The sequence below is a fragment of the Amphiura filiformis genome, chromosome 3, assembly GCF_039555335.1.
Source record: "Amphiura filiformis chromosome 3, Afil_fr2py, whole genome shotgun sequence".
In the NCBI taxonomy this organism is placed as follows: Eukaryota; Metazoa; Echinodermata; class Ophiuroidea; order Amphilepidida; family Amphiuridae; genus Amphiura; species Amphiura filiformis.
This window is the reverse complement of record NC_092630.1, coordinates 31,980,530-32,000,065: the sequence shown is the minus strand read 5'-3', so window position 1 is coordinate 32,000,065 and position 19,536 is coordinate 31,980,530. Positions and strand designations below refer to the sequence as shown.

Here is a 19,536-nt window from a genome sequence, read left to right as displayed (position 1 = left end):
CATCTCGAGTAAAACATGTATGATCATAACCATTTCAGAATGTGTTATTTTCTAAATACCGAAGGTAATCTGTGAGTGGGTGAGGAAATTATTTTTTAGTAGAAAGCCCGGGTAGAAAGACTTTTAAGGAAACTCGAAAATAATTTTCTCTGGATACAGTTTCTGTGTAAAAGAAATGTCACTGAATAGTGTATGGAGAAAAATCAGAAACATGAACTTTCAACATCTCAGACTTGAATGAGACTTGCAACCTTTCCACCTCTTTTCCCGTACAACATAAGCAGACCAGTCTTGCGAATCTAAATTGGATTTAAGATGCATATCCGACTCGGATGATAAATTTTATAGAGCAAAGATAAAAAAAAAAAGAAATATTACTTTTCAACCCTGGTTTCACTGCTATTTTTGCAACAGGTCTACAAGTCACGTAACGAAAGGGACGTGGTTGTTTCAACTCTTCGCTATATGTCCTATGCTGGACCGTCAAGATAACTATTATATAGATAATTACTTTGTCATTATTAGGGACACTGCATTATGGGCTTACGATGTGGTCATGTGGAAATCCAAGTGCAAAATTGTGTGTGCCATCCTTTGACACGAATTTTCGTACATTTTGTTAATGATTTATATATTATTAATTTCAGAGAATAAAATGAGCATTAAAAACTGCACAACTACATAGTCTGATTTTATTTGACGCAGTGGCGTAGCCAGCGGCCTCCCCCTGACAAAAAGTGAAAGAAGAAGTGTCACTCAGACAAAAAAAGAATGAAAGTAAAAATCTGGAGGGCAAAGGAAAAGAAAAGGGGCAACATTGTGTGCAACATTGTACTTCAAACCGTTCCCGGGCGTATGTGAAAGTTAAGGGGTGGGGTATGAACGTTTGGACAGTATTTATTGTGGGACATTAGAGCACATCAGATATATCGAATTGCATTCTGAATACGAAGAATGTCCTTCTGATATCAAATAATTTTGATTGTTTGAAATTCGCAATGTAATACACATTTTATGGCAAATGATTAAAAATTTATATTTTTGATATTTATCAGTACTCGAAGTAAACTTTATAAATCTAATGATTTATACTTAATGTGTATGTAGGTGGGATGAAAAGCCGACGATCAATTGAATTTTTCCCAAAACACCAAAAAATCCATATCTTCATTATGAAAGGTCAAAATTTTCAATTGATCGTCGGCTTTTCCTCCCAGCTACATACACTTTAAGAATATGTCATTAGATTTATAAAATTTACTTCGAGGACTGTTATATATCAAAAATGTGAAAAATATCAAATTTTAATAATTTGTCATAAAATTTGTATTAGGCCTAGGCCTATATCGTGAATTTCAAAAAATGAAAATTATTTGATATCAGAAAGATATTCTTCGTATTCAGAATGCAATTCGATATGTCTGATGTGCTCTCATGTCCCACAAAAAATACTGTCGAAACGCTCAAAACGCTCATTTCCAGATCCCTTAAGGGCTGGGGTATGAACGTTTGGACAGTATTTATTTTGGGACATCAGAGCACATCAGACATATCGAATTGCATTCTGAATACGAAGAATGTCATTCTGATATCAAATAATTTTGATTTTTGAAATTCCCAATTTAATACACATTTTATGGCAAATCATTAAAAATTGATATTTTTGATATTTAACAGTACTTGAAGTAAACTTTATAAATCTGATGATTTATACTTAAAGTGTATGTAGGTGGGATGAAAAGCCGATGATCAATTGAAAATTTTAACCTATCGTATTGAAGATATGGATTTTTTTCCCCAAAAGACCAAAAAAAATTTAGGTCTTTTTGGGAAAAAAATCCATATCTTCAATATGAAAGGTCAAAATTTTCAATTGACCGTCGGCTTTTCCCTCCCTGCTACATACACTTTAAGAATATATCATTAGATTTATATAATTTACTTCGAGGACTGTTATATATCAAAAATTTGAAAAATATCAAATTTTTATAATTTGTCATACAATTTGTATTATATTGTGATTTTCAAAAATGAAAATTATTTGATATCAGAAAGACATTCTTCGTATTCAGAATGCAATTCGATAGGTCCGAGGTGCTCTCATGTCCCACAAAAAATACTGTCGAAACGCAATAAACGCTCATTTTAGATCCCTTAAACAATATAATATTCTCCAATATTGAGTAGACGATACTTTGTATAGCCTGTATTTAACCTATACAGATAGGGTTAGTAGGGCTGACTTTTATGTTTTCGAAGCTGATCTCTTGACAACTATAAACGCCAACTTGAAATCCAGAGAGACGAGAGTGTAATTTAGTCGTGATTGAATTGATCATGGAAATGTTTCACCTGGGAGTTTTCTCTATGTAAACCATATACGAGTCACTCAACTAGGACACACACGCGTTCTTCAGAGGTACCTGATGTATTATCTCCAAGCCAGACGATATTTGAACATTGGCAACCTCTCTCAAATAGAGAAATTTTGTTTACGGGAAACCATGGCAACCAGACTCTATCCATATAGGCCTACATATATACGAGAAAGGCCTTCTGGTGACTCACATGCGTGACTACATAGCCCATTGCACATCGGATCGATCAAACTTGGAAGAAAATTAAAATTGCGGGATAGCAGCAAATTTTGAAAATTGGCATTCAGCCTAATTATATTATTTAAAGGTTCTGTTAAACTCATTCTTGTATGTATAGTTATTTTCAGGGCACGATTGGCGGCGAGTTCTATGGAACATCAACGAGTATCATTTCGTTTTCTCAACACGTAATGACATTCTCCTAAAAACTAAAAAATCTCATTTTATTTCTGCTAAACATGCTAAAGGTTGAAGGTTTATCTGGTATTTAGGGCATGGAAATGTCCCGTGTGGTATGAATAAAGTATATAAAATGCGTTGAAATAGTTTAGTATAAACATGATAAAGAGACCTAATAAGTTTTGACTCCAATCTTATGATTATGTCAAACATCATTTCCAGGTTGAAAAGCCGAATGGACATAATAGTCCAGTTTAATAAAGGTCGGTAGTCTGAAGGGTCATTAGTCCGAAAACCCTATAACTTTGTTAATAAAAATTCCTTTAAAAAAGGAATGGGGCGCCCAATGTGAGCTTGGTCGTGATGTGGTGAATTTCATGGTGTTTAGATTTGGTATTATTATCTCTTGCAAACCCGGTGACACCTCATTATAGATTTTAGACCTGTTGATAGGTTGTAAGAGGGGATAACCTTTTCCAGGCACGAATTGGGCCATATATAAAGAAAGTTTTGCTACTTTGCAACCCTAGATAACCCTTACTTAACTATAAAATGGGCCCTGGTCCTAATAACTGTAGGCCTAATCATAACACTCCTATCCATATAAAACTAACCCTAATAATGCTAACCTTAATCATAACCATAAACTTATACCCTAACTCTAAACCATAACAAAACCTTAATTTAACCCTGTTCAGACTGATGTCAAGTTAGGACTATGTAGCGGCCCGGGGGCTCACTCACATGTTAAGGTGGTACGGGTATATGTGCGGCGGTCAAGGGTCCTTTTTTCAGGCTCTCCGGCAGTTCCTTAAGACCCACATTTGCATCATGTTCCAGTTCATTGAGCCTCAAACTCTGAAAATTTTAGCTCTTGAGCTCAAATTTGGAAACAAAATGGATTTTTTAGCTAAAAAGCCTATAATTTGGCCCAATTTGAGCTCCAAAGCCTATAATATGGCCCGATTTTAGTTCACAGACCCCCACAAAATCTTGAAATTTCAGTTCATCCAGCCCCTATTTTGCCCAAAAATCAGTTCTTTGTTCCCAAAATTCGGCGCTCCGCGCCGCACACCCCTACCAAAATTTAAGTTGAGTGCCCCCCCCCCGGGTGTAGCGGTTCCCGTTTACTAGTCCTTAGTCCACATCATGATATATCAAGTACATGTATAAAGCCGGGTATAAAGATCCCGGGATAAAGATCTACATTGAAACATGCAAGAAAGAGATAATTGTAGCTCGTTTCTTACCAAAGCAAGCTGAAGCCAGATCACATGTTTCTATTTCAGGATACTGAATATATACGTGTAATTTAACACGAACACGTAAACTATAATTTAACATGATATCCAGAAGTCATAGTTCATCATAATCTGTATCTAAACATGTTCATCATATTTTAGCGTAGGCCTTCATAAATTACGAGAGCTTATTAATGTAGAGCCCAGCATCGGAAAATATCTGGGTCTAAAACAACATTTGCAATGTATTTCTCACCCGACACCCACTTTACTAATGGTGACATGGCAAAACTGATAAACGTCAAGAAAAATGTCATACCCACTATCATACATCTGAAAATATAATATGCAACACATTATTTCCCTTCCAATGTCGGACAAGAACAAAATAGGCTGGTAAACTTATATCTAAGAACCGTTTTTTATTTTTTGGAATTTTGACCAACTTTCAGAAATTTGCACCAAAAAAACCGTCAAAGACTAGAAGTAGAACTTGCAGGTGTATTCTTAATTAACCCACTACCGGTACTTATTCTCCTAATTAACAGATATCAGGTGTAAGAGAGTTACAAACATTCAATTTCAAGTTCAATCTATTTCGCATCTGGTAATAACCTTGGTTAAACTAAATGTTTTCAATTACCCAGCGGCAAACTTGAATCACGAAGAACATTTTCTGTCTTTGAAGTATCGAAAGTCCATGGTCATTACGACATTAAACTTCTACCGACTTGGGTTAATTGCCGGTGTCTCGGATTGCGTGGGTTATTTGGTTCTATAGGTCGATAACAGTATCAGGTTTTCTTTTAAATTTAAAAGGGCATTTCGTGATCCACAGCATTATCCCCCCACTTTTCTCAAAAAAAAGTTGAGATCACTGGAAACCTCTGGCTACATAAATGTTTATAATACTTTATATACAAATAATTTCTTGCAGATTATTTCGTTTAGCAAAGATATTGTGAAATTTGAATTTCGTTCTGGGCCTACCAGAACGAAATTACAACACATTGTCTATGGAGCAGTGTAATACACATAAATGCATAACTCGCAAACGCAAAATCGGAATCAACTGAAATTTTGGGAATAAGCTTTTTCGTGGATATCTACTGAAACATGTCATAAAAAGAGGATGCTAGGATCACGAAATACTCCTTTAAAGGCAAAGTGTCTGTTAATTGCGACAGATCTATTACAATGTAACAATTGGAATATATTTTTGTCTCATATCCTGGTATTATCATACAAAATGGATGCCGGTAGCTCAGACAAGTTAGAAAGGGCGAAAACGTATGTACCCTAACACATGCGCTTTCGCATATTTTTTTTGTAAAAGGGCTCTAAGGAGGACATAAACATAAACATAAATATAAATGAATGACAAATTTTTGGATTATTTGTCATTTTTCTACCTTCTTATTTTTCTACCTTCTTATTGGGGAAAAGAGCTAAAAGTGCACTGCAAAAACAGTGTTTAGCATTTAAACACTTTTCTAAACACATTCTTGCCTTCACTTTATAGACATGTTTTTAAATACTAAACATGTTTAGAGTATTGATAGATAATGTTTAGCCATTGAACATTTGATGTTTAGGAATTTGATACGTGATGTTTAGTTTTTAAATCTGTTTACAAAGTGAAGGCAATATACGGTATGACGGTATGTGTTCTTAAATTTTATTATTTCTTAATACAAGTGCACTGCAATAGATTTTGATTTTTTTTTTTTATGTGTGTTTTTTTTTTTGTTTTTTTTTTTGTGTTCTATTTCTATAGTGTCCATGTCAGGCCTTTACAGGTCATTAGTTTACAGCGACCTTTAATTAGTGAACTAGTCTCTTAACACATGTTAAACAGGGAAAGTTGTTAAAACATTAATATTTTCATCGTTTCCGGAAATCTCAAATGCCACCGAGTTCATGGACTTTGATAATTTTTCTATACTTAAGTTTAAAAATCTGGTGTTAAAGGTGTAAATTGTGGCAATTGATATTGGGATTAAGAATTTCCTTTCTTCATACCCAACGGGCGGGAGTGGATTTGTTCGCTTATATAATTGGCTTGCTGACCACGGCCTTCTTTTCTTGCTATCTATCCTCTCTTTCAGTTCATACACGTAATCATGCTTGTGTGCTCCTAATCCTATCAGAACCCAAACGTATTTCCACACGGAATGGGATGTCATTCCACAGACCCTGGAAATGACAGTATATGGTTATTCCCAGGCAATGATCAAGCAAGAAATGACTATAGCCCTTGAATCATATTTAATTATTTTATACATAAAAGTGCTGTTTCATTAATTAATTGCAGTGTTGCTGTTTTTTTAATTAGCAAAAAGTTACGACTCTAACGGTATCATGGTGATAAATCAGTTCGTATTCAAATGCTTTTATAAAAAAGTTCAATTATGTATCTTCATAAGTGTCCTTTTGATAATGTTTAAAACATGACAGTAGATCATATCATATAAGTTCCTCCTGGGACAAAATATACAATTCCCTTTGACACTTAATGTCATACGGCAAAGTATGAGGATATAGGGTAAGCAAGATGATTACCTGTAAACCAGGGAGTCATATCCTCTACCCTTTTATTATGACATTATTAAAGTAAAAACTGTTTTATTTTGAGTGTACATGAAAATAATATATAACACTCACTTGAAATTTTGCATGTCAGTCGTAGATTTGTTTTAAATATTGCATCTATTTTACACCTGAACTACTGATAAGAATCGTCATCAATGAAAATATAATCAAAACTAAATTGGGTATAAAGAACACTAATAAATTAATTAAATTGACTGCGTTGCTCACCTGGTCATTGGGTTATAACGAGATTTCATAGGTCTAGACAGTACTCACTGAGGACGTTTCGAAGTCTTACACACCCCCTTTTCAACACTGTTGATGTTGTGACGATCTTCAGTTTACCGCAAAGGACGCTGGTTGCTTAGCAACGCGGATACCAGATGTATTTTTCGCCAGCCCATTCGGGGCTGGTACCTGTTTCAGGTTTGGGGTCAGTTTACTCAAGAGATTATATTTTAGTGGTATTGGAATGAGATTTTTTTTTACTTTTTGTGGTTAAATTTTTTTTTAAATATTTTAATTCGATTTGTTAGGAAAAGTAAGTATGTTTTGCCGTTTCAACGAACGAAAACGAGTGAGTATTACCAAAGTTATGTTTGAACTAATTAATTATGACTTTAAAAGTTTAAAGGCCTAAATGTAACAATAATAGTTAATATATATAGCATCATATGGTCAGCAGAAGAAAATCTGACATCACCTATGATGTCATATCAGTGTCCTTGACCGGGGTCCTTACTCCTTGACCACTGAACAGCGTGATATCATGTTGATAACAGATCTATAGAATCAAAATCTTCATCATATCCCGGATCATATCACAGATTCTCAACAATCTGTGAGTATATGGACCATATTGATGTGAAAGTAGTTATCTATCATATCTTGTGTCGTTTTATGGATAAAAATGACTCAAAATGTTATTGATGAAATGGTTGCTATCATAAACATCAGTTTTGTCTTTTCAACGGGAAAAATCCGATGCAAAATAAAGTTTTTAGGGCCTAGCTATAATATGGGCATAATTTATGCATATAGTATTGAACAATGTACCCCATTTGACATGCACTTATAGATAAATAAATTGTCTTACTTTATTAATTTAATAACTTCTTTATTATAAATAAAATGACACATAACTATTTGATTCATAAAATTACATTCAACAAAATGATTGAAGAGAAAACACACAAGGCACTAGGCAGACTGTTATAGAATGGAGTATGTAAGATGCCATGTCCATAGCTTCGCAGGAGTTTCCGACTAGCAATCAACATGATCAGCACATTCAGAAAAACACAGTTTAAGAGTGAAGATTGTAGTGAGTAACCAGTCCTTTATAAATGTGCTGGCCACTATCTATTATAATATAGTAGGCTTAAACTATACATTGCGAATTAATTAAGTTATTTTAAAATAAAATGTACATGTAAGTTAACTCAAACCGGCAGTGTATATATCGAAAGCAGTGAAATCGGACATTCCTAAGCGAAGATATTGAGTTCGTAAGTTCTGGTATTACAAAATTGGAAATTGAGATATCGTGGGTAAAAAGCTGAAAAGACAAAAAACCCAACGACAACAACAACAACAACAACAACAAAACAAACAGACCAGAACAATTTGGAGTACATGTAATGAATTAAAAGAGTTGACATGAGATTAGGAATTAATGTTTTCTGCTGTTTCAGTGTGCATGTTCTCATCGTTGATGGTTTGGTGGACTGTCATGTAGATGTAAGCGTGATCCTAAAAATGCCTTTCACATTGACCAAAACTAATTACAAGACCTCTTCTACATTGAGGCTGGCTTTCCCTTTTAAAGGGAATTTTATCTTGAAAAGATCGTCAAACTTTAAAGGTACGGTATTAGGCAAAGAGACAGACAGGTACAAGTAGGGCCTACACACGTTGGATCAAAGCATAGAACCTATGATCAAAGAGGCAGTAGAAATCAGAAAGCAAGGGACCACTATGAACAGAGACGAGGGGCAATACAATCTCAGTCACATGTTTGACGATCATCTCAAGAAAAATACACAGGCCTGAAAACCGCTAATTTGCTTACCGTACATCTGGCGACCGCTTTGCTTAGCAACCAGCGTCCTTTGCGGTAAACAGAAGATCGTCACAACATGACATGACAGTGTTGAAAAAGGAGTCTGTATAACACAGTGAGTACTGTTTCATTGGACTATAGAACCCGGGGGGGCACTCAACACAAATGACCATACGGGTATGCTCTCCCGGAAAGACCCCCCCCCCTTTTGGATTTCGCAGCTCCGAAAGATCCCCTATATTTGACCAAAATAAAGCTCCGAAAGACCCTTGATTTTGATAATTTCAGCTCTAAAAGACCCAAAATTGCTCATTCCTCATATTTCTTGTTTTTTCAGGCGATTTTCAACCAAAAAGCCAAGAAGAGCCCTTGATTTTGACTTTTCGCAGCTCCAAAAGACCCCATCATGTTCACAGCCCGGTTTGCAGCTCCGAAAGACGCCCTTTTACCGGTACGCCGTCAGCTCCCAAAGACCCACCACCTCAAAATTCCGGGGGAGCATACCCACCAAAAATTGTTGATGTGCCCCCCGGTATAGAACTGTGAAATCTCGTTGTAATTTTCAATAACAGTACTGATGAACATTTTCAGTAGGGTTATTGGGTGTAAAGTTTAACTGGGTGAGGTTAGGGCTTTGGCTATTAAATTATCTCAACAATACACCGGTTGAACTTGAGAATATGGACATTTGCTTCACATGATACATTATTGGCTCATCATATATTTGATGTACGCTTGCCTCGACAAATCAACACGATCAGAGAAATACCATGCATTTTGAATTGCTTTTTTGGTTTGAAAATGCATATCAGCTGGTGGGTGGAAAATCGGAAACCGATGGGTTCTGCCAATGACAACCATTTTCCCGTGACGAAATATTTTCTTTTCATCTGGGAATAAAACTTTACGATGCACTGTCCCTGATGACTGGGGGTAATTTGTTTGAAAATAAAGGTTATCTCTTGCTTATCCGGTGCAACACAAAATGAGTAAAAAGTTGCTGAATATTGAGTGAATGGTTAACAAAGTTTAGTGCAATTTATTTTACAATTTAAAATGAAACAACAATAAAAGGGCCAACACATGATCTAAAATTAATTTCACATGTTCAGATGTTAAAATGAGATAGAAGTCCGGAACAAGCAGAAGCAATAAGCTTTTCAGTACTCAGCCCAGAGATACAGATTCTCCGACTGAACTTTTGAAAAATCTGATACGGTATCAATAATTTATTGCCCATACATGCTTACATCATGCATACCAAAGTTTATACCATGACAGAAACAGATAATGTTCTATTGCACGAGTTCGTTACTTCGTTTTAAACACGCAATCAAGATATTTGTCTCAATATCAATTTCATGATATTCTAGATTACGATGCGAAACAGTATCAAATGGTTCAGTTATTGTTTATATCATGAGTCTATAAAACATTGACATATAGAGTTTATGTAGGACATTGGGCTATTCCAGAAAATAAATGTACACCCCCTATAATACTATTAATAGAGGAGTAACTTTTTCATGAAAGAAATGTCTGGATTTCCAAGTCTGCTTTCTGAAAACGACTGGAATTCCAGTTGCCAATGTCGCTTGAAAAAGCTTGGAAATCCAATTAAATGAAGGAAAAATCACGAAAATGTCTCAAATGAGCTCTCAAATTCAGGATTTCTGACTTTGGACTATTTTTCTGCTGGATTTGTTCGCCTTTGGACACTTAAAAATCACGACTGGACAAAAAGTCGGGAAATCCGAACTCCTCTATAGGGGGTGTGCATCTATTTTCTGGAATAGCCCATTGATTCATTACCATACAGAACAAAACATTTCGCTTGAATTTCAACGATATCATTTGTCAGTTTATGTGAATTAAATGTTCTAGATATATATATTCATGCAAGTTTGGGTTGATGACGCAAACGTGGATCGCACCATAACAGAACGAGATTGTCTTATGAGTTACGACACAAAACACCTTATCGCTGCCTTATCGTGACACATACAAAAAGCAGGCTAGGCAATGGGATTTCCAAGCATGCGAAGATTACGTTTTTAAACAATTAAATCATTGCCGCTAATTTTCTGACTTAGCGTTGTACTTGCATACGGCTGAGGGCGGGAGGGAGTTGAATATCGCTTTAATCCCATCTTATCGCTTAGTCAGACACTGTCTTAAAACCACTTAAATATTTCACTTCTCCTGCCTATTAAAGGCATCGAGAAGCGCTGAATCTCTTAACATGTCTGTTATTAAAGCACTTTCGCGGTATTTGCACATGTTATTCTTACTCCTTGACTTAAATGACCTTTACAATGTGGGTGCAATCCAGGCCATGTTCAAATCCAATGTCAGCAATTACCAGGATTATGCTTCCCAGAATCGGTGAAAACCCCGCGAGGCGGGTGAACTAGCTATGGGCAGACCAATCAATATGATCAAATTTGTATTCAAAGATAGGTATACAACGATACATATTGCAATGGATTATACAGAATATTGGTTTGGAGAGACAAAAAAGGGGGAAAATTTAAACAAAAAAGATGATTCCATTGTATTCAAATGCTGGCGATCATGGTACACGCCTTGGGTGTTTATATTATTGTGGATAAGAATTAAGGGTGGGTAAAAAAAAATAATGCGGCGCGGAGTTTATACAAACATACCCGTGTTGGTGCTCTCCAAGAAATATTCATGACGTCATCATTAGGCGATAACAATAGTCTTGCGATTCCTAGGGATGAGTCTGCAGCTAAAGATCTTGTAAGAAATGTAGAGGATTTACCATTGTGCACTAAAAATATCGGCGAGTCAAGCCCTGTAATAAGAGTGTTCAAACACAGAAATAACGTTATAACATATTGAAATGTGTGGCAAAGAAAATAAAGCAGATGAAATTGGATCAAAATATGTATCTATGTTTCCAAAAATAATGATAAATAAAACACTTAAATAAAGGAATCATGTGCATAGCGCTGTATAAAATTGACGCATAGTGTCCAATACATAGCAAGTTGACTCTTTTGGAAATCCTTGGAAAGGGATCGAACCACGAACTCTCCAAGTTCAGTCGGTTCAGTTATGAGTTCTCTTTTGACATTGTTAGGATCACAATAGAGGTTATCCGTGTTCTATAAGCTGCATATCCTATCAGCGACTGCTATACCTTGTTTAGGACTTTCAAAAGAAGTACCCACATGTGCAACCATCACTGTTTCAAAATAGCCCGCCAAAGTCATGCAGGTAATTCCGAGGTCGTGCATTGAATTGGTTTGAACGAGGAATACTACGGGAACCAGCGCCTTTTGTTGGAAGTCATGCATGAGTAAAGTGGATAACCTCTAAAGATCAAAGTAATTTATGGACAACTGGTTATTACCTGTGAATTCTTTGGTTTGTTTTAGGTCAAGCCACACATTAAGGCCTCTTGATACGTGATTCTGTCCCGTAAGATCAATTGTAAGCTGTGAATTGAAAACTGTTACCCAAATCAGGACGACAGAACAAACCACTCCGAACCTGACCAACGCAGCTCCACGAAACTATCAAATAAAACAAAGAGGTGAAAAAGACGTTGTAAAAACTTGTATAACAAATGTGGGCTATTGCATTGCATGCAAAATATCCATGTGTCAGGTAGTAACTCCTTGTCAAACCGTAAATACCGTAAAAACTCGATGGTTAGCATATATGCTTACTATCGAGCGCTTTTGAAAACATGAAATTGTACCAAAGTCCGGCGCTTTACCAACTGAGTTAAAGGGGTTGAGACACACATTTGCAGTATCATATGTGTATCGATGATTTGGTCAAAACTCTTCACACTTTTGTGGATGGAGCTCTTCATGTTTACATGTTTTAAAAAGCGCTCGATAGAAAGCACATAACTGGCGGTCTCATTGCACAAGACCCAACTGCGAATGAGAGGCATACACCAAAGATACTCAATACAGTAGAGTGGAGGTCTGCGCCTGCCTCCACCAAAAATATTTGCATCCGATGGTTTACCAGCTTTAAAAGTCAGGTGTATCCCATCATGCTCTGCAGTACCACAGTAGAACTGCACATGCCATAGAAAGTGTACACAAAATCCCTCACTTCAACTTTCAATTACTCACTTATATCAGGGGAGTTAAGACTTTTGTTTGAAAAAATATGATCTCCAAAGTATTGTGAAACTATCCATAGCTCTCAATATCTAAGCCGCTTTTACTTATGTTTTGTATGTATTTGCTATGGAGCAAGCAGATGTATGATGGGATACTCCCTTCAGCTGCTGTGGTTCTGAATATTGGGAATATAAAAAATATGAAGTTTTATGAAGATTTATGAAGTATACTATTACTATATTATACTTGGATCATTATCATGATAGTGACGTGAGCATTTTATTAGGTTGCGAATGCTGGCAATAACCATGCAAACTTGGTGAGGAGTTTTGATGCCAAGATTTGAACAAGATGGTTAAATCTTCACGAAGTTTTCTTCATATGGACCATTCCTCCTTGGTGTTCATCTGTTCTTTATGAACTTGCACTGAACCATGTTTGAACCTAGCAGCAGTTGTCAAGTAGTCACTCATAAGTGCGCTTGTGCGTCAAATCATCTGGGTATTTCTATCGGATGTGCGTTTTTTGCTTATATCAACTCCCCTTAAGCAAACTCTAAAAGGATACAGTAACTTGATTGTTTGCCGAACATCATGTATCATTCCCAAATGGATGGATGGTCTTAGCAAATTTTTCCCACTTGTGGTTTCGTAGCATGTTAGAAAGCCGAAACAATACTCTTCTATTTTAGAGATCTAATATTTTATATTTTACCGAGTTACCCCATTTTTTTTTATAGAATTCAAGTGTTTTGTATAAATATAGTCCGCGGAGGCGCATCTGTTTAGTCTTTTTTATCAGTCGTTTAGTTTTAAAACTTGCTAGACATAGCTGCCGCGTGACTCTAATCTCTTAGTCTTACATAATTGCAAGGATCAAGCCTAATTTAAGTGTGATGTTGATTCACGAACTTTAACTTAATTTCCCTCATAAATTAAATGTAAGTTGCTTTTAGATTGAACGCCTCCCCCTCTCCCCCTCTATATCTCTCTCCCTGTGTATACTCTCAGAAAGGATTATAGTAAAAACCGGCCTTAAAGCACTTTTTTGTCCTCTAAATGAAACCCTCAAAAGAAAAAAAAAGTTCTTTAAACTGAAAGAACCATTTCAGGTTTTTTAAACTGATGTTCCGGACCCTTTTATAGCACCATTTTTGGCATTTATCTGTTTATAGAACCTTTTTGGTTCATTACAGAACCATTGAGAGTTCCATTAGGATGGACAGATTATTTAGAACCCTTCTTGCTGAGAGTGTATATTAAATGGCTTAATTACTCAAATTAGAGACCCACAAAAATCCTAGCAGTGTTAAAACCCCTAGATCATGTGTTTCTAATCTAATCACGTGAACACTGTATCCGTCAGATATCATGCCAATGGGTTTTAATTTTGTACAATCGACTGTTTTTTGTAATTAAAGTAATTTCTCAACCTCAAAGCTTCAGTAGATGTGATAGTAACCACACGTAGTGCTTGAAGCTTAAATACCCGTTTTGTATTATAGTATCTTACATTGGTCACCGCAGAATTTGCCACACAACATGCATGCAATCTACACCCTTTCAGCGTTTTGATAACCTGGTCTAAGAAATGCACACAGACTGTCACGTCTAATAAGTCTAGTTTTGGATCAACCTGATTTTGATATAATTTGGACTACTAAAGTATTTAAATTGAATTGCACTAAGCAAACGAAGCAACTTGACGCTCACATCCTTAGGATCTTTGCTTATACAAAGTGTCCCAAAAGTGATTGTACTCATATACCTTTGGCCCGGACGCGTAATTTCTTTCTGCAACCATAATGGGCCGCAATGCGATAACACATAGTACATACATGTAAATAGGCCTATGAGGCTAGATATAACACGAGTTTATTACCATTATTATTTCCTCTTACTTAATAAAATAAAAAGAAATCGATAGAATTCAAATTCTACAACGGTTTATCTGGGGTTCGAACCCACAATCTATGTATCCATAGTCTAATGCCTACCGGGCTACAGTGCTATGATTCGTTGTGCCAGAAAGGTGTTTGTTTACTAGTAGTAGTATGATACTTATTGATTACGGAATTAAGTGCATACACACAATATGCTATTACTAGTATATTAGTACTAATAAATACGAATATAATCCTAACCCTAACCCTAATCCCTAACCCTAACACCTTACCCTAACACTAACCCTAACCCTAAACCCTAACCATAACCATAACCCTAACCCCTAACCCAGAGGATGATTTAAGGAAGCCCCATCATGCACTGTAAAAGTGTTATCACTAGAGTTTCAACTGCCACTTTACTTTTCAAATCCCATTGAACTCTGTGCAAAAGATGTTGTTTTAGAATTGCCCGTGTGTCATTATTTCTTGGTCGATTTCAGATCTAAAGTGATGTATGCATGAAGGATAATTCACACCTCCTGTATATAACATAAAATGTGAAATCGACCAACCTCTAGAAGGTGTTTTTACTGTAAATATATCTGTCCAAATTCAAATTTAACCATGCACGTGTGTATGCAGTGGGCGGGCAGTGGTGTCGTGTTCACTCACACAGCTGTGCTAACCGCAAGACTTGCTGGGAAGTGCTTAAATCATCCTCTGCCCCTAACCCTAACCATAAGACCCTAACCCTAAGACCCTAACCCTGACAATAATGAACCTTGCCTCGGACTATACGGTTAGTGATATATTGCGGCCCATGCATTATGGTTGCAGAAAGAAATTAAGCGGCCCGGACCTTTGGTTATATAACTTCAGTTTAAGGTTGGTTGGCAACCCCGGGTATAGAATGAATGTTTACGGAAGGTTGAACCTGGAATTAAATGTACTAAAGCTCTATAACGTGAACATGTTCGAACATTTTCAATATGAACACTTTTAGCAGCATCGGCGAAAATGTTCAAAAAATTGGTATAATTTCGGGCCTGTTTTTAGTCAAATTTGGTTTGAAGTTGGGTAGTTTTTCGGAGTCCCATCCGCACATCTCCACCTAAAATAGCTTAAAATATCCTATGTTGGAGGACACCCAGATTACTATTGTTAAAAGAGTCTCACCCTGCGACATAGAAATTGTAATGATTGCTGGCCCTGGCAAATAATTGTTTTGAATTCAAACTTGTTGAATTTGCACCCATTCTTCAGAATACATTGCTAGTAACAGAAGAGAGTCATGCAGTTAGTACTTTTTGCTGCCTTTTTGGCAACTTTATTTTTCTCTGATTTTTATAACAACTCGACTTATTTTGGTTAACGTTGTTCAATGTTTTGAAACCTTGTATCAAAAATACAAATATGCAAAGACAATAAAGCATGATACTCCAGAAATATCAATTTTATGTATCATCAAAGAAGATAATTGACAGAAATAATGCAAAAGATGCTGTTACCATGGTTACATCAATCACATCATTAAAGATTGCTCAAATATGAATATTTGTCAAGTTTTACTTCTCATATTTCATTAAGTATTTTTGATAATTTTTTGCTTTGATATACAATTTGAGCTGATTCTCCATGCACGTGAGCGTTATAATTCCTTTATTGTTTTATAGTTTTATTTGAGATATCTAAACATCTATCTCCTGACACACAACAGGACAGGTGAATTTGTAAATAAATAAATAAATAAATAAATAAATAAATAAATAAATAAATAAATAAATAAATAAATAAATAAATAAATAAATAAATAAATAAATAGATAAATAAATAAATAAATAAATAAATAAATAAATAAATAAATAAATAAATAAATAAATAAATAAATAAATAAATAAATAAATAAATAAATACTAGCCCGAAATTCAGCGTTTAAAGAAGAGGATCTTTCACTTTCAGTAAATTGTGTTTCCAATCCAATTTCATAAAAAAATGTGATATTTGGTCATTGGCTAAGGAAGCTTTTTTTTAACATGGGGGGCTGAAAATTGAAAAAATCTTGGTGGGTCATCGTGGGGGTGCCTGAGGGGTTCTCCCTGGGAGTCAGAAAAATTTGCAAAATATAGATCACAAACACCCATTTGTCCTCTATTTTATCACAATTTTTGACTGCACCTAGGATTATGGGGGGGCTGAAAGGTATTCTAGCCGTGCAAAATTATTTTGAAAGGTATTCTAGCCCCCCCCCCCCAGCCGGCCAGCCCCGGTTCCAAAGCCTATGTTGGTAAAAAATATAATATATGCACCAGGGTCTTGTCACGAACTGAAGGCTTCGGTAAAACTGCTATCTTTACAGCTATCTGCTATTCTTTAGATGGTATGGCCTTTTTCGGTAAAATTTAACAGCTCTCAGTCTGTTCTGGTGTGATGTTTAAGGCAAAGACCTGTTTAGCTTTTGAGGCTATACATTGTACCTTGACACTCGTACATATACAGTATTCACATGTGACTCACTTGATTCGAACACCGGGTTTGAACATTTATACTGCTGAGTTTTACATGAACCATATTATTCTAGGTTTATACTATTTCATTGTATCTGTCATTTCTCATGAATAATCATTAAATTCCCATACAAGCAAACCGACTGACTTTAATCCTCGAATGACTTGCAAAGGCATGTTGTAGAATATTGTATAATATGGGCCTGAAATGACAACATAATTCGCAATTCAAAAGAATCAACATAAATCAAAGGCCATTATACATTACAACTGATAGAATAGATCGTACTTATTCATTTAGGTGTTTCCGTGTTTGCTTATATCATTTCGTATTCTCTATTTTCTCCCTGCCCAAACAAAGTTCTGACATTATTTTGGTAGCTTTCGGTAAGTCATACTCTTTTATCACTTTAGCAAGCCTTGTGTGTAAATAAAAAACAGTCTAGTTCCTCTGGCAGTGGCTTGGACACAAAGTCACAAACTATATGAATGAATTCAAATGGAAACAATTGCGCTAAGTACAAGTTTAAGAATTCGGACCATTTTAATTACCTAGCTGGGGGGTTTACACCCCCCAGCTAGGTATTGTAATCGTTCGGGTTCTTCCGCTGGCAACAAACCACTGTAATCTTCCGTTTTCTTCCGCTGGCAACAAAGTGAAAATGCACATGTTTTTTTTTTGTTACCCTTTGAGTATGAAACCCTGACTTGATGCTATGTAAGAATTATTTGACTAGTGAAGATATGGTTTGGTCTTTTTGAATCATTGTTTTTCTAAAGGAATGAATGTGTTTGTTAGTTTGTTACTGTAATTTGTTATTTAACCTAAGGCACTTAATTAGTTGAAAAGGTAATTAATGACCTGTTGTTTCTGCAAGCCCAGGGAATGTATGTGTGGGAGGATTGATGGCTAATATGATTTTGGATGTAGTTAGTTGGAATTGAAAGGTTGTTGCAGAAAACTTGGATAATAGTGACAGTAGTTTGTGTAGGAAGCAATAGTTGAAATAATGGCATATGGGCACATGAACAAAGTGAATAACTTTAGGTGATTGCAAAGCCAAAGGTTTTCTTTAAGGTTGAATGTCAATGCAGTGGAAATAAGCAGTAATGGCATATTTATATAGGTTTTTTAATAGAAATTTGATTTTGATATGAACCATGCAGGTGTGTTAAAGGCACTCCTTAACAGTAATTGTAGTATAAATTTATGGGTTTAATATTATGTTTACTATTAAAAGTACTAGTATTAGGCTCTGGCTTATCTTTTGATTTTGATTTTGCACCCGTATTTTACAGACTTTGGTGGTATGTTTGGAAACAGGGGATTAATGAGCCAGGCTTTAAAATGTTTAGCATTTATTTCTGTATGGTTATATGTCCGACCTCTTTCTTTGTATTAATGAAAGTGTTCTCTGGCCTCTTTCTTTGTAATGAATGTGTTTTTGGCTTGATTAGTAATTCCAATGTTAGTACCGGTATATGAAACTATCAGATGTGTTTCCTTTGCAGTAGGAACTTAAATTCTTTCAGTGCCATTATCATGGCAGTTAATATCAAACTCTAGCTAGCATTTGTTTACAGGCTCTATGTTTTGCTTAAGTAAATGATTGTTGGGGATTTTCTTGTCTTCTGATGTTAGGGTTTTTTGTTTTATACTTATATCTTAGAGTATGTATCTTATTTTGTTTGATTAAAAACATCTTGCATTAATATATATTTGAATCCCAGTTCCTAGAAATTAAACATGGTTTAAGATTATGCGCAACACAAAAATAGCTTGCAAATGGAATAGACCTACATGAATGCGGGATATGAATTCATTTGTTTTCCCTACCTTTTTTGTTTGTTTATGAAGTTGGGGAAAATAGTATAAAAGCCTTTAAAAGTCTAGTAATTGGTAACTGTAAAAGAAGTGCAGGTACCCTTCATGATACCACTGGGTATTATACTGTGCGTGCGCGGCAGCACTATTGTGGTGCCACATTACATTTGATGTAGTATATATGTCATGGACTGTAACATTTGAGCTGTTTTTAGGTTTCCCATTGGTCATGGTATACAAGTAATATTGTAAAGAATTTTTATTGCACCACCTTATGCCCTACAACAAGTTAAAACTGCATTTCTAAAAGGTTTCAGTCTTAGATGAATTGGTTAGTGCATCGTGGTATGATAAAATGCCTTCTATAATCTGTGGATAAATGTTTATAATCTGTGAGTTAATGGTACCAGTACATTTTATTGTTATCATGGTTATCACCCATTTGCTGTTTTCTGTAATCATGGTGATCTTGAATGAGAAATACTAGCTAGTACTAACAAGGTAAGACTGATCATAGTTTAATTAATTTAATTCTATAGTG

At 35.5% G+C, this 19,536-nt stretch overlaps 1 protein-coding gene across 1 annotated transcript in view; it reads right to left on the bottom strand.

The window, feature by feature from the left end:
- Positions 1-19,536, bottom strand: part of LOC140148377 (uncharacterized) — a 30,358-nt gene that overhangs the window by 7,038 nt on the left and 3,784 nt on the right. Inside the window, exons 2-3 of the mRNA XM_072170305.1 lie at positions 12,052-12,214; positions 11,339-11,490 (exon numbers count right to left, since the gene is read on the bottom strand). Coding sequence (XP_072026406.1) covers positions 11,339-11,490; positions 12,052-12,214 — 315 coding nt within the window. The remainder of the gene's footprint in view (positions 1-11,338; positions 11,491-12,051; positions 12,215-19,536) is intronic.